General features: G+C 29.5%; 1 protein-coding gene across 1 annotated transcript in view; it reads right to left on the bottom strand.

Annotated features, from left to right (window-relative positions):
- Window positions 1–294: 294 nt before the first annotated feature.
- Window positions 295–24144, bottom strand: part of Ptx1 (pituitary homeobox homolog Ptx1) — a 56720-nt gene continuing 32870 nt past the window's right edge. Inside the window, exons 3-5 of the mRNA XM_065515091.1 lie at window positions 20135–20281; window positions 16979–17235; window positions 295–2353 (exon numbers count right to left, since the gene is read on the bottom strand). Of these exons, the coding sequence (XP_065371163.1) occupies window positions 1772–2353; window positions 16979–17235; window positions 20135–20281 (986 nt within the window). The 3' untranslated portion in view covers window positions 295–1771. The remainder of the gene's footprint in view (window positions 2354–16978; window positions 17236–20134; window positions 20282–24144) is intronic.

Here is a 24144-nt window from a genome sequence, read left to right as displayed (position 1 = left end):
GGTGAGAATGGTAAAAATCCAAATTTCGTTTATTAAGGGCCACCCTAATATATACTTTATGGGATCGCATATGGAAAATGTGGAAATTTCAAACTAATATATACCATTGCTACTCATGCTGAAGGGTATAATAATTTTCGTGCAACTCTAATGTATTATATAGTAATAGTAGTCAGGCACCTACGTCATACTTGGTTGCGGTATAGTGATTCATTTGGCCTTGTCTGATATTTTAAAACTGCTGAGTCCTTCTGAAAGAATTTTGATTCAATTAAAAATCGTTGCATCACATGCTTTACTTTTTGGTTTATTAAATTTTTATTGTTCTTTTTTTGTTTTTGTTTTGGTTTTTGATTAAATTTCTTAAAAACTAATTATATGTTTTGTTGGATTTTTTTGTTGTTTTAAATTTTTTGTTGTTGGTTTTGTTTAATTATAATTGATTTGTATACGACTAGACAACTTCTTAAAAACTGTTGTGTGTTTTAAAGTTTTAGAGATATAGATTTTTTGCTTTTTTTCTTTTTTTGCTTCAGTTATTAAATTTTCATTTATTCATTTATTTTGTGTTTTGTTTTTTTTTTCTTTTTTGTTATTGTTAATTTTATTTATTTCTTTATCAATATTTTGTTTTACAATAATATGTATAGATGTTAAGAAGACTATTTTAATTATGATTAGATAATAATAATAAAGAAAATGGTTAGAAATTATTGAACAAATAAAGAAAGTAGACTAATTGAGTAAAATATGAAAAAAGAATTTAAATTAAATGCATAAACAATTGATGAAATTAAATTTAAATAATATTTGGTTTTAAGATTTGGTTAAATGTTGTTTTTCTTTTGTTAGTTAGTTTTGGTTTTATGGCAATATTTACATAGTTATTTCATACATATGTTGTATGTATTTCAATTGAAAAATATAAAAAAAGAAATCTTAAATATTTTTAATTTTTTTTTATTTGAAAATTTAAATAATTTAAAGTAGTTATTGTTCTTTTTCTTTTTCTTTTTAAGTATTTTAATAAAATACTTTAGTTCTTGTGGATCTGAAAACAGAAATCAGGCGGAAATATTTGAATACAAAATTGTGTTGCGTATCACTAAGTTACACCGATTTCTGTTTATAAACCCACTTAATTTTTGGTTTGTTTTACTTATTAAATATAAATTACAAATTTATTTTTATTATTTATATTAAAAAACTACTCACGATTTGGTTTTTTATTTATTATATTTTCACTTTTCTTTTTTACAAATAACAATTATTTATTTAATTAATTATTTTCTTAGGGTCTTTGCTAAAAATGTTGATTGATTACAACAATTTTCCAAAAAAAAAAAAAAATACTTATTAACTAAAACTTTTTTTTGTTGATATTTTTTGTTTTCTTTGATATATTTTAATGATTTGGTTGCAGTTTTCAGTCGATGATGTCCTCATCATTGTCATCGACTACATCTGTGTTGCCATTGGAGCCCATTAAACCATTAGAGTTACCACCACCACCTCCACCATTGTTTCCGTTGACACTGTTGCCAGCCACATCTGAGTGCTGAAGATCATGCGGGGATTTCGTGTCGCCGGCATCGTGATGGTCCATTAGCAAATTGTTATTGTGCAGCAAAGAGTTGTTGTTATTGTGCAAATGTTGTTGTAGATTTGTATTGAGATTGGCACTATTGCTGGAATTATTGCCGCCGCCACTGCCGGAGAAATGATGTAAATGGTGTTGATGTTGATTAAGCAGAGCCCCGAGGGCGTTTTCTCAAACAACATCTGTAACACCGGTGTACTGACATGCTGAGAGGCCGGCTGAATTGGAACGGGAAACGGGCGAGGGTGCTGAATAGGGACTGGCGAAGCCGGTTGTATGCTGTTTGGCCTTCAAGCGTAATGTGGCAATACTCGACGACATGCTCGAGGTCATGCAAGGTTCAGCAGCGGCACGATACATATACGGATTGGCAGGTGTACTATACGGACATGGTGCGCTTCCCACATTTGTATTTGTCAGCGTACCGCCCATAGAACCGGGCAGCATGGTATTATTCATACTAACGGCCACACCACTAGCGCCCGTATTAAAACAGTTGACCGAGTTTTGATGATGATTTGATGTTACCATTGAGCCGAGTGGATTAACCGGCCAGGGGAAGGGTTTTGTGCCCAGCGGTGAAGGAACTTTAGTCCAATTGTTGTAGGTATACGATGAATAGAGCGAATCATCGGCAAATGGTTGCATGAATTGTGTGCCAAAACCGGATTTGAAATCAGCAGCCGCTACAGCAGCATTCATGGCATTACGCTCACGTTTACGCCACTTGGCACGACGATTTTTGAACCACACCTAAAATGATGCCAAAAGAGAGAAATACGAAAATTAGTAAGTTTTAGATTATTGGCAATATTAATATTTTTTTAATGCCAAAATATCTTAAAAATATTGTCAGTGATAAACTTTAAGGGAGTTTTTCCGTAAATGTTTGTTATTGATCCATAGATGGCTACAAAGCTTTAGTCAATTACTACTAAACCGCAGATTTTAATATGTTTATATTAACTCTTTGTATGTCACAGAAAAGTCTACCAATTTTTTGATTCCGTCCTATTTTAATGTGGAATACTTTATAACTAGAAGTAATGTTATCTGCGTCAGATGACACTCTTGCCGTTTCAATAACCTGGGTACTATAATATTTCATTCGACACTCGAAAAATGAGTTTAGTCCAGCGGACATCACACTGTATTATCACGATCAGGACATCAAGAAATCAGAATTCCTGTATATACAATATCCTTAAAAACAAATAAAGCAAGTCAATCAGTGTCAGAATAAAACAAATGAAACTAAGACTCCAGTTGAACGACTACTGTGAAATTCATAATAATTTATTTGAATCCAAATAATTGATAAGCAAAGAGAGAAACTTGTTTGCGATAACTTTCAAAAGGGCATAACAAATATGGGCAATTCCACGAGAATGACAACCACGACTGAAAAACCAAAAATTCTTGATACTTTTTTTCAAGATGATTTGAATCGGAGAAAACACTAAAATGTTACTATGTGAAAGTATTTGGAGTTATTACAATATTTTAAGGGCAAAAATAATAGTCTAAACCGATTTGAATTTTCGCATATTTCTACATGTACCTCAAAATTATTTCCGTTTTATGTCCGTTTTATGTCACCCTTATTTTGCTCGATATTTTGGACAACAATGTTTCGACAAGTTTTTTAAAATATAGTACCCTCTGAATAGAACAGAAAGACCAAATTATTTTTCAAATACTTTTATATTTGCAAAATCTATTCCAGTCTATAGGCGTACAAATGTCACGTACGATGACATGGAATTGCCCATATGCCGTCGAAACGAAAATTTGGAATGGAACTTTGGAACTTGAACGGAAAATTGGGCTTGCGATGGTATCTCCAGCTTTGGGGTATGGCCTCTACACAATTGCTAAATTATATTTTGGCTTACGACTGATGCAGTGGTTCCTTAGCAACTAAATATAGGATGTACTAGGAAACAAATGATAGGTCTGTATGTTATAACTGTTGAACATCAAGGAATCAGAATTCCTGTATATAAACCATTCATAAATAAAGATTAAAGAATCAGTGTCAGAATACACCATTGAGTCTTGCGAGCTTTGAATAGATTGACACAAGAACTTCTCAGAGTTTGAAATCGGATTGCGGTTTTCATCCAAATAGATTTTTTTGGAAATATTTTAAAAAATATAGTTTTTTTGTTCTAAATTTTGATTTTTTTTTTCTGCTGAAAACAGTTCTAAAAGAAAGAACAGGAAATTTTAAGAATAATTGTTTGTTGGTTTGGGTTTTAAACCATGAAAAAATTCACACTACATTTTAGTACCGAATTATTCATCACTGGTGAAAAGAACTTTTAGTAAATTAGAATCTACTGTAATCGATTTTTTCTTTGTGGGCATTTCGCTTCAACTTTAGACAAATTATATTTAATTTAAGGAATAATTTAAGAAATCAAATAAAACAAATTATTTCATTTGAATATGTACAGGTGAGTAGACAGACATAATTTTGAATAATTTATATATTTTTTCATGATAAATTTTAATCTTGCTTTTTTTGTTTGTTTCTTTAATTTAACTCCCATTAAATTTCCCTTTCTTTTTTAAGTATTAAGATTTTTAAATTAAAATAAATATAACCATTTTCTACATTTGTGTTATACTCCCCCCCTGCCCCTTCAACTCCAGCTATATATAATCAGTACTTTTTTGAAAAAAAAAGAAAAACAGTAAAAATATATTTATGTACATGGATGAGTTCGTTTGTTTGTTTGTTTTGTATTCTACTTAAACGCCATCTTTATTTTGTTGTACTTGTACACTTTTTCAGTTTGAAATCAATGCCCCGTGTACCCCACGTAAACAATGTAAAATATAAGACTTATTTTACCCACTTTTAAAGCATTTTAAGAGGGGAGTTAAGTAAAAAATACGCATGTGCAGTAATTATTAAATACATAATAAATACGTACTACAATTCTCACATATAAATAAAAATATATTCGAGTATAAATACTTTATACTTTATAGTACTCGTACACTTGAACATTTTTTGTTTTGTTGCTGCTATTGCTGTTGTATTTATTATTAAGTATATTTCTTATTTTATTTTGTACTCCAAATAACTACCAGTCTATCTGTGATTGTGTGGCTGAGAATGGCAACCCTAAATGAATGTTAAGCCACCCCCACAATAAAAACAATAATGGAAGAATTATAACCTCACATTTGTAGATTTGTATATGTAGCTATACGAAATACAAATACAACTAAATTTATATGTAAAAACTATATAGTATATAAACAATTGTATATACATACATAAATTATATGTATAATATATAAATCAAACATTTTTTTTCGTATTGTTATTTACAAAAGTAAACAATTGTATTGCAGATGAAGAAAAATGAGCAACAAAAATAATTTATGGCAAAAGTTTCCAACAGCTAAGGAATATGGAAAAAACATGTCTATGAAAAAGTTATGATTATTAAGATGAATTTGAAAACAAAAGTAAATTAAACAAATTTAAGAATATCTCTTTATATTTGACAAACTGCCAACATCAACAAATAAGACAAAAAAATCAAAATTCGCCAAGCTTCATATATCACCAAGTAAGTCATTTGTGCAAAAAAAAACAAAATTTGCCAACGTCATCGATCTCGTCAATTGTCATTTTCACGTATCATTTGCCAACACACAACACAAAGTTGCCATACCATGACACACCAACCATACTCCCTAAAAAAACTACCATGCAAAAATGGCAGCAAAAAAATCTTAATTGGTTTTGATGAAAGCAAACGATGATGACAAAAAATAAAGGGATTTATTTAGTTTTTTGTCTTGTCTTTGTAAAAAAAACATCAAATTGTCTGTTTTTTACAACGATTTTTTTTTACTCAAAACTCAAGGAAACGCTTCATCAGGTAAAAAGTATTGAAGTAACATTTTTCCATTTTTTTATGTTTAGGTTATGGTACGTTAACTTTCGATTGAATTTGTTTTTATTTTTTTTAAGAAAAAATTTTGTTGTTGCTCAAAAGTTTTGATTGATGATTAATGAAAGTCAAGGGAGTTTAGTTGTACAAAAGGAATTGTTTTTTTTTTACTTCACGTACCGGTAAAACAAATGTCAACAAATATTGACTAATAGTTAAATAAAGACTTTTAAAAAGGAAGGATATTGTTGATTTCAATTTTTTTTGCGAGTTTTTTTTCCGTTAGTTTTTTGTTTGCAAGAAATAGACAAATTATTATGATTAATTGGCAGTTTGTCTTGTTGAGATTTTTTTTTGTTATTTTGAAGTGCAAATGGGATAAAATTCTTATATGTATGAATAAAGGAGATTGGAAATTTGTACATATGTATAGCTAACAAAAAACAAATACAAATTAAATAGTTTTGAAATACTTGAAAATTAAAATTTCTAGAAAATTACAATTGCTACTGAGTTTAGCATTATAAAAATTTAAATCTTGTAAATTAATTTTCAAAATTCAAAAAGTACTAAAAAGTACTCATTTAGAATCACATAATTCCATGTTTCCAGGTACATTATAATAGAAAAATTGAAAAGTACCATCGACAAAAAGTAACCTTGTAAATTTTCACTCATTCAGAAACACAAGCCATTAGGCAAAAAGTACCTTTATGTGTTCTCTTGTGACTTTTGACTCATTTAGAAAAACTTGCGGATTAACGATCACTCTGCAAGTACGCTTAAATTTATGTTTCTAGGATCATTATTATAAAGAATTTTAAAAGTACCTTAAAGCGGCCCCTTGCCGATTCTGTTCTATAAACCTTTTATAAATTTCAAATTTATCTACAAATTCGTATTCCAGTTTCAAAAAACAACGTGTTGGAGGTAACTTAGTTTCAAATTTGATCAAAAGTGGTAACATATTCTTGTTTTTAAACTAGTTGGTACTTTTTTCATATTGCTTTTCAGTACTGTAAAATTAAATAAATAGAGACAAATAAGTAGCTGAAATAAATACAATTTTCTTAAAAATTTTGTTACAATAACAAAGCACATGTAAAATTTACACTTACAAGCACATACAATTTTCTGAAAATGAGCGAATTCACTTAATTGTGAATAAATTCGAAAATAATCCATCGATTTTTATGGTCGGTATCTCATTTTGTTTCTATTACATGTGGCTTTGCGATAAAGAAATAAATCTAAATAATTTCTGACGTTTTCGATTTTTCATGATTTTTTTAAAACAAAAAAATTTTCTTTTTTCACGTAAAAAAATATTTTTTTGCTCCAATTTGTTATTATAACTCCCAAACTACAGAGCCGATTGAAACGTAATATATAAATAAAAATTTACACATAGCATGGGGAAAATGTTTTTAAAAATCAATTAATCGAAAGAAGAACATTAACTTCTCAATTTTATGTATATCAAACAAAAAAGTAAAATTTTGTGAAAATGGGTGAAAATGGGTGAATTCACTTAATTTTGAATAAATTCGAAAATAATCAATTGATTTTTATGATCGATATCTCATATTGTTGCTATTATATGTGGGTTTGCGATAAAGTAATAAACCTGAACAATTTCTGCCGTTTTCGATTTTTCATGATTTTTTTTATACAAAAAAATTTGCTATTTTCAGGTAAAAAAAATATTTTTTGTTTCAATTTGTTGTTATAACACTGAAACTACAGAGCCGATTGAAACGCAATTTATAAACGGATTAAAGGATATGTAAATCTAAACTTTTCTAAGTTTATTTTAATAATATTGGACTAATCCTTTTTGAGTTATCATAAAATTCGCAATTTTACAAAAAAAACTTCTCCATAGAATTAAAAATTTGGACCATATTTGTACTACTGGAACCACAATACATGAAAATTGTGCAGTGCTTTAAAAAGCCTCTAAAATTTTTTCGATTTTGTTGCCCGGTCTATGGTTTTTACCAGCTTACTTTCTTAAAAAGTGTTCTTTTAAGAAATGTAACAAACATGTAAATGTGTTTTAAATATTTTGGTATCTACATTAGTTTAGAAGATATAACATTGTTTAATTTGACCGCTGGAAATTTAAGATCTTGAAAATATTCCAGATTATTTTATTTAATTTGTTTAAATCACACACTTTATACATTCCCACAAAATCTCTCCATTCCTGGCCTTTTAATTGAGTTGTCACAAAAATCTTCTCATGACATTTTCTATTCGCAAAATGCAAGTAATTTAATGCTAATTTAATAGTCATTAAAATTAATTTCGTTAGCTACACTTGTTACATAAATTTATCTTACAATAAATATGTACTAGTTTCCCATAAAAACAAATATTTACTTAATTTTCTCACACTTTGGGAACCCTAGTTACTAAAAAGATGCCACCTTATAAACAAACAACCAGAATATACGATGTTAATTAAGCGTTACTTGGACGCGTGTTACCATTTAGTTATGCTGTGTTATAAAACTCCCCTCTACCAATGACTTTTTGAATTTTTCACTAAAAATAAACACAAAACACTAAAACTAAATTGACTTTATAAAACTGGTAGTAAATTTCATCCCTAGGTTAAGGTTAAGGTATCATCTATGGTAGTTTTTTTTTTGGCACATAAAGATTACACATGTTAGCTGTATACACACGTGGAAGTACCGAAAGTAAAATTGTAAATTTCTCGGTGTTTAATTACCGGCACATGTTATGAACAAATAATGAGAATTTCTTCAAAATTCTCATGATAGTTACTTTCAATGATGAAAATCTCAAATAAGTAAATTGATTTAAATTTTAAAACAATAATACTATATAAACAAGAAAAAATCATGTTATTTTTTCTTTAAATAAAAATTCTATACTTTTTATTAGAGTCTTTTCAATTCCATTAAACTTAATTCAAACTAATCCCCAAAATATGTGACCATACACTACTAATAACGAACTAAAAAAGTCAAAACGAAAAAAAATATACACAAAACAAAGCAAATATATGTTTGTATAGATATATAGACAAATAAAAAAAATCATGTTCATATTCTCGCGACAACCATTAATGGCTGACTTTATGGATTTTTTAAAAACCCCCACAATACCAACATCAAAATCCACATCAATGATGTGGTCCATGGTCGTGCTTTATATGAATGTACAAATGTACGGTTGTATTTATGGAGTATTTAGGTTTTTCATTCACATTCGTTGGGTTTGTTAAAAATACACAAAACGAGCATTTAATGGTTATTTTTTTGTCAAAGCGATAAATATGAATGTGCTTTACAGACAATTGGCAACACCTGTCGCCATATTTAGACATAAAACAAAACAATAACAAACACAGTGTTGTGCAAAGGTATAGGGAACGTATTGTAGAGGAAGAGTACGGAACACTTACAGATGAAAGTATAAAGTCCAGAACAGTATTTGAACGTCACAGCAGTTCTAGGAGGCAGTCCTGAACTAGTGATTTTACCCATCATTTAGGGTGGCAACTAGTTACATTCCTTGCTACGTGCCCTTTTTTGATTACAAAGAGACTGTCTGATAGTTGGTCCAAAGTAGTCAAAGCATTGGATTCGCATACTGGTTACGTAGCGTCGTTTACCTTATTAGCTACGTAACTGGAATCTTGATCAGCTACATAACTACATAGTTATTTTATGTACGGATGCTAATTGACCTCAAATAGTTAGATAAAATAACTACTTTCTAGAGAGAGTACAAAATAGACGTTTAAAGTGACTTCACTATAGGTTACTAAGAGACACTAAAGTGCATATTACTTCACGTTATGTTACATGGAATATCAGTATACTGTATGAAAACTAAATCAACACAATTTGTATAAAAGCAGTTTGTACGAATTACTCACAACACGTTTAAAGTGACTACACCATAGATTGCTTAGAGACACTTAAGAGGCAATTGTCTTCACGCTAGATTACTTGGGATGTATAAAGTAATCAATTGTCTTCTCAGTGCACTACAAAGAGCACACACTTGTCAAATGATCCAAAATTTATAAATTGGAGTCAGCCAAGTAATAGGACATTAGTGACAATTACTGTCTATAAGGGATACATTGACTACTTGCTTATTTGCTGGGGTAAGAAGAAAATAATTGCCTATTCAACATTTATTGCTTGACAATTATGGTATTGACAAAACAATGGAAACTTAGCTTTCATTTTTACAAAAATAGTTTGGCCCTTTTAGTGACCCAGAATTTTGTTGTATACCCTGTTTTTTTATTACTGATTCATTGATCCAACTAAAGTCAATTGTCTCCTTTGAACTATATTGCCATTCCCATATAGCATCTGATAAAGCTTCCATCGTGATATACTTTTCAGTTCGTATTCTGCAATATACAATTTCTCATAAGTTTGAGATTGAGATCAAGCCATTGAAAACACGTACTTCGGTGGATTATAATCACTGGGTTACAAGCCTATAGGGCTTATTTTCATCAGCGTTTGGATACATAAAATCGTTTGGAATGGATCTGTATTCAATTCCAGTCATATTATCTTCATATTTTATGATATGATTGAACCCATACCATAATATTTCCACCATCAGACTTGACTGTCTTAATTGTGTAGTCATTTCTTATATTCAAAAAACTTATTGAAATTACAAGAAGAAATTATAAAAATAAAATCGATCTCCTATCAAAACTGAATCATGTATTGTAGATTCTACTTGATTGGCTGTGTTCATTCAGCCACTTAATGAACTGAAGCCAACCCTATGCACCCATGGACCTTTCAGACAATATAGTAGGGTATACTGGGAATAGGATGTAACTTTGGATAACTTCTTATGTATGTATACATACATACATGTATGAAAGAATCCCGATATAAAGAAAGAACTTATTTTACATTCGATATAACTAATATCAAGGGTAAATCGAATTTCCTTTCTCATCTTTTAATATTAAACAATTCAAACTTTGTTAATTGAATTGTTTTAAAGGCAAATAGGAAAGATTTGGTTGAATTTATTAGGAGGTACAATGGCAGCATATTAAGGGATCTGATTATAAGGCCCAGACATGTTCTATGGAGAAAATTTAACGTCATAATCTCTATAGAGCGCACATTGGGACGTATGTTCGCCATACGTGCATAACTAATTTCAATGGTATGGAATATTATAACTATGTTCCCTCTCCTCAACCTAACCATAGGCAATTTTTCACTAAAGACGTTGTACTTTTACCATCTTTGTATAAATACTAATTATTTTCAAAGAATACAGAACTTCTTTTAGTGTTATCCAAATAGAATTTAAATATTTCTAAAGAGAGTCAACTTTGAGATTACTAAAAGTAGAGGATGCAACTGATATACAATCAAAAGTTCCGTAAGATCGGTTATGAAGATCCGTTATATCCCAATACTAATGTTGACCTGCTAATTATACTATTTTCCAATATTTTGTTTATTTACTTTGGTATTGATAATTTCCAAAGCTATTAATGATATTAAAAAACTTGCAAGTAAACGATGTATTAGCTATTGAAATGTACAGAAACAAATCATGCTGAGTGTATACATTTTCTGATAGATTCGGAAAATAGAACATGGGAAAATCTGTATGTTACTATGTCGCCATACACTATTGTTAGCTTAAAAGCCAGACTTACAAATAATTATCAATCAATATGGTATTTAACACCCAAAAACAGTCAAAGAAACAGCTGTAAATTCCGGAAGATAAGCTGACAAACTAACACAATTAGAAAAATTACTTCCAAGACACCTAAGACACACAATCAACAGGTCAATTATTTCAAATTAAATTTTCTCAGGAGTTTGGCTTATCGATAAAACTTTATAACGATAGTACCACCACCATTCATATGCAATCTCTGATTAAAAAACTAATGAATTATTATTATTAGTTTTTGTTAAATAAAACAATAATTGTAGTTAACAACAGCAAAGTGCTGGCAAGACACTAGATACATGTCAATAACAACAACAATGTCAACAAATATAGACATCAATGAGACATTTATAATTACGATTAGTAAATACAGTGAAGAATAAATGGCGCCTAGCGGCAAATAATAAAACAAAATAATCAACAACTACCAAACAACAACAATTAGTTAAGAGTTCGACAAAAAATCAAAAACAAATATGAAAACAAATTGTACAACAAATTGTAACAAATTAAAAAAGAAAGAAGGGAGAAAGAGAGAATTAAATATGAAAGAGTGAGAGTATTTCAAATGTGAAGTGTCACTGTGACGAAGTAATGTCAAGAACTAAGCAAATGTAATGATCGATGATGATATTGTAATAAGAAACAAATATTGAGAGACAGCGATTAAATAAACAGGGTGAGAGACAGACACTTAAGTTAATTTCAAAAGTACTTACTTTATATAGTTTCGAATTTCTATTATATTTGAAATACAACAACAGTAACAAAAAGTCAATAATGTAAATAATAAAAAATACAACAGTAGTTGCAGTTCTTTGGACTGAAGGGAAACAGGGAAATTATCAATCAAATGAATTTTATTTGTCTGTAAGTGTCATAAACATTTTATTATACGGGTAAAAAAAGGTGTTGGAAATGTGTTAGTTTTTTATGATATAAAAAAACATACATATAACATAAGTAATAAATTTGTAATTAGCAGTGTTAACGAAATATTTAAAATAAAAACTTTAACAGCTGTTTAACAAAAACTCCCTGTTATGATTTCACACAAATTGTTTTTTTGGAGGTTGATGACAAATTTTGCTCGTTGCATTTGAAGATGACAATTTCATGGGTTTTTAATGCAAATTTGCCAACAATTTGTAACATTATGCATATGTTCACATTTTCTTTTTATTTTTGTTATTTCAAAAACAACTTTTGATGTTAGAATTTGTTGAAATAACAAAGTTTTCCCGGAACTCTCTTTGTTTTAAGGGTAAAACGTTAGATAATAATATAGTAATCATTATTGCCATTAAATGCCAGCTAAACCACCAAACAAACAACCACAATACATATTATTACGAGTGAGTCTATTGGCAAGCTGAAACTAAGCATTTGTGGAAACAAGTGTAACTTGCAACAATTTTTATGATGCGAAATTATGTCAATTTAAACATGTGTTGCGAGACACAACTAAAAATGCAAAACTGAACACAACTGAACAAAAAAAAAAAAACATATTTTACACCTAATGATACAACAATCTTTCCTTTGTTATTCATACTTCTGCTTTCATTTCCCCCTGCCAAACCATCCTAATGGTGTGATTGCTTTATGAGGCATTTTATTACCCTCTCCGGATCTAGTTTTTTTTTATATTCTCTTCCCTTTATTTTTGGTTAGACATCATAAAATTGATGGTTTGCAAATGTAATATAATCAAATCTAAATGCTAAACAATGTTTTTATAATTTGTCATCAACATTTGTATATGGGTATGGATAAGGGTATAGAGTATCGTTCTCAGCTCAGTAGTCCGCTGAAGGGTGATGTGGTGTATAATGAAAATTACCCCCTTTAGAGTTGCTTACAATTTAATGAATTAGAAACCACATGGAAATTAATGATCTTATTTTGTGCGCTCTCTGTCTTCGTCTCCAGGGGTGGCTTTAGAAATTTTCGGAACAATAGAAAAGTCAAAACGTACAATTGTGTTTGTTCGATTGTAATAATAAAAGGCAATAAAATTTAACACAATTTATATGAAAGGATTATCCTGTGCAAACATGGCTTTGTTTAGATTTTTTTGTTATTTGGTTTTTTCTTTTGATTTTTTTTAAAGGGGATAGTATTTAATTCTTTTTAAAAAAGTTAATAGAGCAGAAACATAAAATTGAAAATATTGGCACATTTTTAAATTAGCTAAATTATTTTGTTGAGTGTAAATAAAAAAAAACAATAAAACAGAGATAACGAATTTCTAGAGGTAAGCAGTTATTTCAAACCACCACAAAACTTTCGGAATCCTTTTTTTATTTTTTAAATGTTACCACAATTTTGAAAGTTGCATTAATTAATTCTTTTTCGAATACAAAAAGTTTTCTTTGAAATTATTTGTTAGGATATATAATTTTAAAAAGAAGTCTAAGGCCGGGTAATTTATCAAAATTTTAAACATTGTTAAAGTTTAAATATATTTTTTTCATACAAAAAAAAAAATATTTAAACATTGATTAAGCTTAACTATGTTTAAAATTTTGCTAAGTTACCCGGCCTAAAACATACAAAATCAGTTTTAATTATGCTAAAACTACGGGTATTTGCGTACAATTTTGACTATTTTTACTGTCATTGGAAACTCTAATACTTAAATGACCAGACTGTATGTTTTTCATTTATCTCTTCATGATTATCTATAGATCTTGGTATAAATCGAATTAAACAAATTCTGATGGGGATAATGAACTATTTTAGTTCATCATAAACGTCCTCATTGAACGATCTAAAATGATATAATGGAGTCATCTCTTCTTTTTTACTTTAAACTATTCTAAGCAGAATATACAAATGGTTAATATTGTTTTCAAACAAATTAATCATTATAGTAATGTGCCACAAAATTAATTATCTTTACAATTAGTGTTTTTATTGGATGTAATATATACTCAATTGTAATCTAAGTACCCAATCGAAGAAAGCAATTTTAGATTTCAATGTCGAAATCAATAATTATAACTAACTATCCAAGATCTTTGTAAGCTATGTTCAACACTATTTTCAATACCCTAGCATTGGTCTATGTAATCTCGAACAAGGTCCACAAAACACTTGCGCAGGGAATGGATGGATGAAATATTTTTACACAAATACTACGTCTCTGAGATTATACAAGAATCTTATCCTCTGTGTAAGATATTGCTCTTCATCGAAGAAAGTCTCATTGTAGGAGAGTTTCATATTAATCTCAGCATTTGAATGATTAAGTATTTTGTTTTGACAACTAATAACAATTGAAGTTCCCGATTTACTTGACTGAAATTTTCAAAGTTTAATTGTGGTAACTAAAACGTATTTTAATGATTTGTACAATCGGAGTATACGTGCTACCGAGTTTCGAATAAATATACCGCATAAAATGGCATAGAACAAGGCCAGCTGAATATTAGACAGTTCCCCAGACTACCGGAATACTATAGTATGATTCAAGTCGAAGTAACGGCTGGAAGGCTAAATGTTCAGTATCAAGGTATATACGATGGAAATATAATACAGGTCAACAGCAAAAAAGGCGTCACTTACCACTATATAGATTTGAGGCATCATGGTTACATAAGTACAAAAATGGTAAAATTTTTGAATTCTATGGATAGATTTTTTTAAAAAATTTTATTTTCTAAAATTGTTATTTTTTTTAGATGTTTCACCACATAATTCATGATAACTCAAAAAGAGTTAGTTCGATATTATTGAACTTAGAAAATATCAAATTTATATAACCTTTAATCTGTTTATATATTGCCTTTTAATCGGCTCAGTAGTTTCGAAGTTATAATAACAAATTGAAGCAAAACATATCTTTTTTCCGTGAAAATAGCAAATTTTTGTGTTTTAAAAAACACATGAAAAATTTAAAATGGCTGAACTTGTTCAGGTTTATTATTTTGTCGCAAAGCCGCATATAATAGCAACAAAATGAGATATCGAAGATAAAAATCGATTGATTCTTTTTGAATTTATTCACAATTAAGTGAATTCGCTCATTTTCACAAAATTTAACTTTTTTGTTTAATATACATGTTCTTCTTTCGATTGATTGAATTTCGAAAACATTTTCCCCATGCTATGTTTAAATTTTCACATATATATTGTGTTTTAATCGGTTCAGTATTTTCGGAGTTATAATAACAAATTGAAGCAAAAAATATATTTTTTATGTGAAAATATCAAAGTTTTTTGTTTTAAAAAAATCATGAAAAATCGAAAACGACCGAAATTGTTTAGATTTATTGCTTTATCACAAAGCCACATGTAATAGGAACAAAATGAGATATCGATCATAAAAATCGATGGATTATTTTCGAATTTATTCACAATTAAGTGAATTCCTTTATTTTCAGAAAATTGTATGTGCGTACAAGTGTGTACTTTGAGTATACAATTTATATGTGTTTTGTTTTTGTTACAATAACAAAATATATAATTTTCTGAAAATGAGTGAATTCACTTAATTGTAATTGGTATAAGCTAAATTAAATTTTTAAAGATTTTTTTTTTAAATTTAAATTTTTCATTCTTTTGAAATGTATAACAAAAACGAAATTGTATAAAGAACTTTAAAGTGAAACATAAAATACAACTAAAATATATTAGTATTAACCCCCTATAGAGTTTGCAAATAAAAAAAAATAACCCCCACTTTCTGCTAAACCCCCCATTCCTAGAAGTACAATACGACTACAACTGGCCATAAATGCGCATGTAGTGATGATGATAACGCGGATGGTGATGATGACGATGATGAGGACGACTACGATGTTGCTAAAAACCGCTGATGCTGTTAGTAAAACCACTGCAAACATGGTGATGAAATTTATGGCAACTTTACAAAATGGTGCAACAGTGTATTGTGTGGAAATTTAACGAAATTTTCAACTGCAATGCGCGAAATGTACTCACACACACATACACTAGTGCTATATTTTTGATATTTTGTTGCTGTTTATTTTATATATCGTTTACATATATAAGAATATATCTGTTATATATCGCATATATTTTTGGTGAATTTACACTACTATACAATTCACAGGGGGGGGATTGATGATAATGCTGAACAATGGCAACATGGTAAATGGTAAATAAATGTTTGTTAAATTGTTGAGACCACAAATAAACAACTGCAACAACTATACAATATGTGTGTATGCTGCAAATAGCAGCAATATACAAGTAAATGCACCACAAAACAATGGAAACCTTAATCTGTTTGAGTGTATACAAAAAAAAGAACACACATTAAAATGTTTTTTTTTTTTATAAAAAAAAATAAGTTTCCCCAAAAAACCTCAGCAAAATTTACGAGTTACCAGGAATGTACGAGAGTATGTTATGTAAAAAGTTTTGCAAACAATAAATATGAGTTTATTAAAGGTTTGAGGTTAGGCTGCAGTTTAATGTAGATTGTAGCCCCCCAGTTGTCGTATTAAATGCTTGTTTATGGTCAGTGGTATACAAGCATAAGGAGTAAAACATGGATTTTTAATATGTAAATAATTGTATAAACATATTTTTAATCAAGTATGTATTTTTTAAAGCGACACTACTGGCGCCTATTTTAACATAAAAATGCAAATGTGATTTTTTTTCATTCTTGTCATATACAATCAATCACCATAAAAATGTCTCTCTTGGAATTTGTGTACCCTCAAATAAGTATGTAGGAATATTTCTTATGCTAGTGATTACTTACCCTAACTCTAGCTTCTGTTAAGTTTGTCCACATGGCAATCTCTTCGCGTGTCGACATGTCTGGATAACGATTGCGACTGAAGGTATGTTCCAGCTCCTGTAGTTGTTGTGACGTAAAATGTGTTCTCTGGCGGCGTTGACGTTTATTTTTCTTATCATTTTTGGGTTCATCGGTGGTCGTTGTCATTGGCTCATCATGACCGGAATTTGATATGTTTTCTGTTTTAATTGTAGTCTCATTGATGGAACGATTATTACCTGTAAAACACACAATTTTTTATATATATACAATTCTTAAGTAAACACACATAAACAAGCGATAATCTCTAATTATAGATGTTTGTTAGATTTTGTTGGCTGCTCGTTCGTTATCTACACATGTGTTTGAACTGCTACTACTGTGTACTTAATTGAACAGTAGTAGGTTCGATAGAAAACTTCTTGAGATAATCAAATAACGATAATTTTCTTTCTTTAAGGGAAAAACTTATAATAACAAAAGGTGTTGTGGCTGGCATAATTATTACATTTTTTCTTTTTTTTTACAATATTGACACACGTTTATTACCCAACTAGTTAATATCGATGAAATTAAGGGCGCCTTGTACTTTCCAACCACTGTATGCATGTATGTACACATGTGTTTTTTCTAATCTCGAAATAATATTTTATGTTGACAAATTAATTACCGAAAAAAATGTTTATTTTTGTTGTCCCCTGCACCCCCACCTAGTTCTCAACCCTTCGAGGCCTTCATTCTCATATTACTCAACACAATTTAAGTTTGTATCAAAACTTCACATCAAAGTGATTTGTTTTGAAATATGCCGCCTACACCTACTTCTATGCCATACTAGTTAATGGTACCCTAAATTTGTTTTATATAAAACAGATTTATAGCAAAGCTTTTTATTTATAAGTTTTTTTTTGTTGTTTTCATTATAAAATATCGATCGATCATTTGTTGGGTCTTAGTTGTTTTTGGTAGTTTTCATATAACTGTAGCCATTGGGTGCTTAAGTGAAATTTGAAATCAAAATCACAATCAAAATGTTAGCCTACAGTAGTTGCCGACAAAAGACTTTTGTTCAGTTCGGTGTTATCGCTCAAAGTTTATATTTTTCGCTTAAAACCACTATGATTTCAATTATGAATAGCATGTGCATTAAATTCAACAGTAGGAATTTATTCGATAGTTTTTTTATTTATAGTTAATAAAAATGTGTATAAATTTGGTATATTAAAAATAAGTTTTATTTATAAATTATTTTGCACTATCATGAATATTGATGGTTTTTAGCATTTAAATAAATCTCTAAAATGTTTAGCTTTGTAAGATATTAACTTGAAAATCTGGTTAATTTGAAAGGTAACTTCAGATTTATAAACAGAAAACCCAGTTATGTTGCGAAAACGGAATTTGTGGCCAATCGATAGCAATCGAATGATTTGCTGCAGCCATATTTTAGAATTCTTATCATAACTATGAACATCAATGAATACATCTAAATTGTTAGGTTGTGCAGAAATTCGGTTTCAATTATAGATATTTTTTTCATTAGATAAATTCAGATAGAAGCGAAAAGTTAATTGAAATGGTAATTTTAAAAGGAAATAATAAGTAGGAAACCAGTAGGCTCGATCAATTTATACTACTCTGTCATTAAGCCACATTATCCAGCTAATGAAATAGAAGATACATCTGCGAAAAAAATTGGACCACACCCAAAAAAACCCCTTCATGTTTAATGGTTTTTGACAAATTTAATCTCATCTGTCCATAAAATATTCTTCCACTTTTGGATTGGACAATTTTGATGTTCCTTTGTGAACTTCATACACTTGGCGATATGTCTTGCATTTAAAAGAGGGGCCTTTCTTGGACTGCACGCTTTTAAATTATGTTCTCTGAGACATGTGCGATCTGTTTGTACTGTCGCAGTTATATTAAGGTCCTTTATTAGTTCGGTTACAGGTTTGAAAATATCCCTTTTGCTCTCGCGGATCAATCTTTTGACGTTTTCTTCCACGTTTTTCAGCATTTCTCTATAAGATTTTCCATCCGATATTAGTTTTTTGGTTATTTCGCGTTTCTCTTTTCGTTAAACTTTATGATCGCAATAATAAAAATTAAATCCTTTAAACACGTACTTTCCATTAAAGCAATTTTGCGAAACAAAACTGTTTTTATAAAAAAATTGTAAGTGGTGCTATTTTATTTTTCGGCGTTTTTTGTTTTTTTTTCTTGATATATTTTCAAGCCCTTATTGAATTATGATCCGTTGTCACACCTACAAAAATTTCCAGACCTGTCCAACCCTAAACTATGTTAAACCATGGAATGCATAGGGGCTTTCTTCCAGTTTTTCTTTATCGGAAACCGATCTCAAGAGCCTCTCTGAAAAAAACATTTCCAGAAAAATCGGAAGGAGAAAAATTTAAAACAATGATCACTGTTAAGTTGGGTTAAGTTAAGATCATTTCTGGGAATTTTTGAATATTAAATTATTCTAAAAACCAATAAAATTGTTTAAATTTAATTCTAAGTCTGTAAAAATTTTTAATTCTTTTCGAAAAAGATCTTGTCGACCATGATCATGTCGAAATATATTATATGGGGGATTTCATGACAACTTTTGAATTCGATGTCTTCCGATCGGTATGAAATTAGCACAAGGTTAGTCCTATTGGATAGGAATTGAGACACAATCAAGAACTCTCTGAAATAGAGGGATTCTAAATTTGGTCAAACATGTGTTATTTCTCATCCATGTAACTTATTACCTATTGTTCTTAGAAAAATGTGTCCCAAATAGTTTAGATAGCTTCTTCAGTCTTTTGAAAAAAAAATTAAAAAAATCTTGACATATTATGAGGATCGTGAGAAATTTGTATGAAGAATATTGGAAATACATATTTTTTTTCTTTTGTCGTTTCGTCCCTTAATTTTTCGAAGTTTTGATACCAATATTGGTTGTTAATTCCAGTAACGTAAACTGGTTTTTCTATTCTATAAATGAAAATTTCTTTTAAAGGATTTTAATCAATTTATCTTAGACCGATATTTATGTTTGAAAATTGTAACTCTAGTATTACAATAGCTATTTGGTAACTCCCTAACTCCCTAACAGATTTTTAATTAAAAATATTTACTTACCATCTTTACGATCTCTACTCCGATTCGTTAACGCCGACGAAGACGTCGATGATGTTTGAAAATTATTTAAGTGGGATGTCTCTAAACCATTTGCTACAGCGGCCATAGAACTATGACTATCACGAAAATCACCAGTTTCAGCCCAAACTGAAAAGAACAAACCAGAATGATGGAAAACAAAATTAAATTAAAAAATATTATCATCTTATTGCAAAATATCTTAAACAAATTCAATAAATAAATAAATACATTTTTAATATACTATACTTAGTGTAGCAGTAGTCTAGTAGTGTTACCATTAAATTTATCTATGTATGTTGGAAAATTCAGTCAGTCAATGAAAAGACACAATCTCTATAGGAGACAGAGAGGGAGGAAGGGAATGTGGCAGAACTATAACAAGCTACTTAAAATGCTATTAAATGGGCTCATAAAAGGATTTATGAGCATTTACGCGCTCGTTTACGATTATAATAGGCTAACACTTTCTTCCTATTCTGTTTGTTTCGATGCTCTCTTTAGTTTCTTGTGTCTATCCTATGGCTGGGTTTTCAATACTTAATGGCCTTTTTAGTGTAGACTCTCAGCCATAATGGCTACTTAAGAAGGCAGTGAGTGCATGAAGTTGTTCCTTAGAATTGCTATTGGTAACCAGACAGACACTATTTATGTGCAAGAAAATATTTTTATTGTTATTACATTTAAACAAGTTCGTGTAAAGTTTAAGTAACTTAAAAAATGGTCAAGTATGTATTCAAAGTTAATTAAATGTAAGACATTTTTATTTAAAAGAAGTATTTTCAAAATAGTTAAATATGTAAATCCATATTTATGCATAAATATTGTAATATGTAGCTACTTAAGTTTCACTTATTGTGTTTCTGTTTCTCTTGCCCTTATAATTGAGAAAATATTAAACCTTATTCCAGCTTATAACTTTCAACTCTTAAATTTTCACTTGGTTTGAGGTTTTCTTAAGTGTTTTTCAAAAGAATTTCATTGCAATTAAATTTTTGTTTAAAAAAATATTAATTTATTACCCTGTAAACATAGTGAAAATCTAGAAATTCATTAACATTCTCATTTTTCACTTTCTACAGGTTGGCATATGTCACCATTAATGTCACTTTGGCATGTGTCATAAAAATTGTTTTCACTTTCAAATGCATTCATAAATATTTGTTTCACATCCATTCAACATCTCTGCAAGATGTTTGTTGGTTCTAAAAGAAATTTCTCTTTAGGGATTTTAAGTGTTTTGTGGTGTGAAATAAACAACTATATTCACAAGTGGTTGGCAATAGTGTCAAAATAACACGAATTTTCAATGGTAATTTATAGAAATTGTCAGCATGGTAACATGCTGTTTCCAAGAAGTCTTTAAATTTATTGCCTTCCGTTACTTGACAATGACGTACAATGTTATGACGTTGTAATTAGTGTGTCTTCCATATGTACGAGTAATACTATCAAAGTGTTATCGGACATCGATATTTTGCTTGATTAACCTACATCGTAAGTAAATAAGTATTGGCAACTAACAGAGCGATTGTATGAATACAGAGGAGGCTTGACGCATTTATATGGGAACTTGCTTGGTAAATTTACTCGTATAAAGGAAACATTCGTATATAATAAAATATGTAGGCATTCGTATAATAAAAATATATTTTTATGACCACAATTATCTAAATTTATATATTGCCATATTTTACTGTATGAATTTATATTTAGATTTATTACGAATACAGTTAGTTTCACGAAAAAGTTTATTACAAAATTAAATAGTTCAAGCAAAAGCAAGGCATTAACAGAATTTATTATTTTCCATTTGAAAATTGTAGGTCTTGAGTTACAAAATATTTATTTTGATAGATATCCCACTCGCATCCCACTAAGACCCCTTTCACACTAGGCAATTTAGTTGCGCAAGTCTCTTGCCCAACAACAAAACAGCATGTAAAATTATTTTCTTCTTAACCCGACATTACCTCTGACATCTACAAACACAAGAGACTTGCTCAACTAAATTGCCTAATGTGAAAGGGGCCTATGCAACCAAAAACGGGCCCATTTTGAAAAAAATTAGATCTTGCAAAAAAGTCAAAAATTTTATGTCTTGATACCAAAAAGATCTTCAAGGAAAGACCTAAGCTTTCTTTTGAGAAAAAAAAATTAAAAAATGATCCATTTTGAAGAAAAAAATCAACAAAGTTTTTGATTTTGCAAAAAAAGTCAAAAATTGTATGTTTTGAGTTACAAAACATTTATTTTGATATATAATCCCACTCGCATGCCACTAAGCGCCCAAGTAGGATTTTTCTTTGGAGAAAAAAAGGCCGATTTGGAAAAAAAAATTTGATTTCGGAAAAAAATATCAACATTTTTATGTTGATAGTTATAGTTATATAGTATCTAAACTATTTGGGACACATTTGGCATGGATGTGAAGAAACTCCTGCTTGCCCAAAATGTAAAATTTTGACCCCCTCTAACTCAGAGAGTTCTAGACCGATCTTGTTGAAAAATTGTGTCTGAATTACTTTTCAATAGAGCTTGAACCTTGGATCGGAAGTCATCGATTTCAAAAGTTGATTCACTTGACATGAAATCCCCCATATTCGAATTTAAACCTGTATTTATTGTCATTATTTTCTCTAAATATTAATATTCTTCTTTTCTTGCCTCAAGGCATGTTGAATTTGTTTTGCCAGCTTGTTATACTTTTACAATATTTTCTTATTTTTGCATCAAAAATATTTCACGCTGATTAAAATAAAAACTAACAAATACGATAGAGCAATAGCTTAATTTTTGAGAGCTCGCATCAGAATTACTAAACTCCCAAAACATTGAATATAAGTACCCAAATATAATTAAATTCACATTAACAAGGTATTACTGTATTTGATTTCTTTTTCTACAAAACCACAAAACACTTCAACATTTTTCTTTTCTTTATTTATTACTTTATTGTTTTCTTTGATAAAGACACCTGTTAATATTAAACCAAAAAAAGAATCATCACAATAATTTGCAAAACAAATGTAGTGTGAAATTAGAAAAAATTATAACCCTTCAACACCCCACCGCACCAGAATCAAAAAAAAAAAATCAATCCTTTTCCATCAATGGCAAAAACGTAAGATAAACGAAACGATAAATAAGTAACATTTCAAATAGAAATGACAGTTCGTTTACGTTTTGATCTGTCAAAATACTCATTCAAGTTGGTGGTGGTAACTAAGAAAAGAAAACCAACAACAAATTATTGTTCGAATGTATTAATATTTATGGCCAAATGAAAATGTTAGAAGAAAAAAAAAAACTCTAGCATATGTGGAGATGGAGCAAAATAAACACAAAACTGACCTTTTTTTATTTTGCAAAATCATCATTAGTTGGGATTTTTGTTTTCTTTTGGAGAAAACAGACAGTTAAGGTGATACATTTGACAGTTAGGAAGAAAAAAAAATGTATTGGGTAAACAAAATGTTTAGCAGACCATCTGGCCATTGGAAAGGTTAAACGACAATTTCAATGGTTAAACTATTCTATAAAGGTATTCGAGAAAGAAATGTTCTATTATTGCGGGGTATAAGGAAGGGGCGTTTTATGATATTTCTTTCTTCCTTTCACCGGTTGTTTGTTTATGGTTCAATGTGTGTGCGAGTGTGGTTTACAGACATAATCTACGATTTTCCTATTAAACGATTATTTAACTACTTTAACAGTAGCTCAAAAACAACAGCCACAAAAAAATCTCTCTTGCATTGTTTCCTTTTATGTTTCTCTCTGTTTTGTTTGTTTATTTTATTTATTTATTTAGTATCCCTGTATCCCTTTGTACAGTGTTTACACTGGCTATGAGAAACAAAGCAAAAATAGTATAGTGTTGTCGTGTGTCACTAAATGTTTGTTTTTGTTAAGATTTTTCGTTTTTGTGGAAAAACTGACAAATAGTCCAAATATTTTGCAAGAACTTATGAATGAATAGAGTAAATAATAGA

Source organism: Calliphora vicina, chromosome 1 (genome assembly GCF_958450345.1).
Source record: "Calliphora vicina chromosome 1, idCalVici1.1, whole genome shotgun sequence".
NCBI classification, from domain to species: Eukaryota; Metazoa; Arthropoda; class Insecta; order Diptera; family Calliphoridae; genus Calliphora; species Calliphora vicina.
This window is presented reverse-complemented; position numbering and strand designations above follow the sequence as displayed.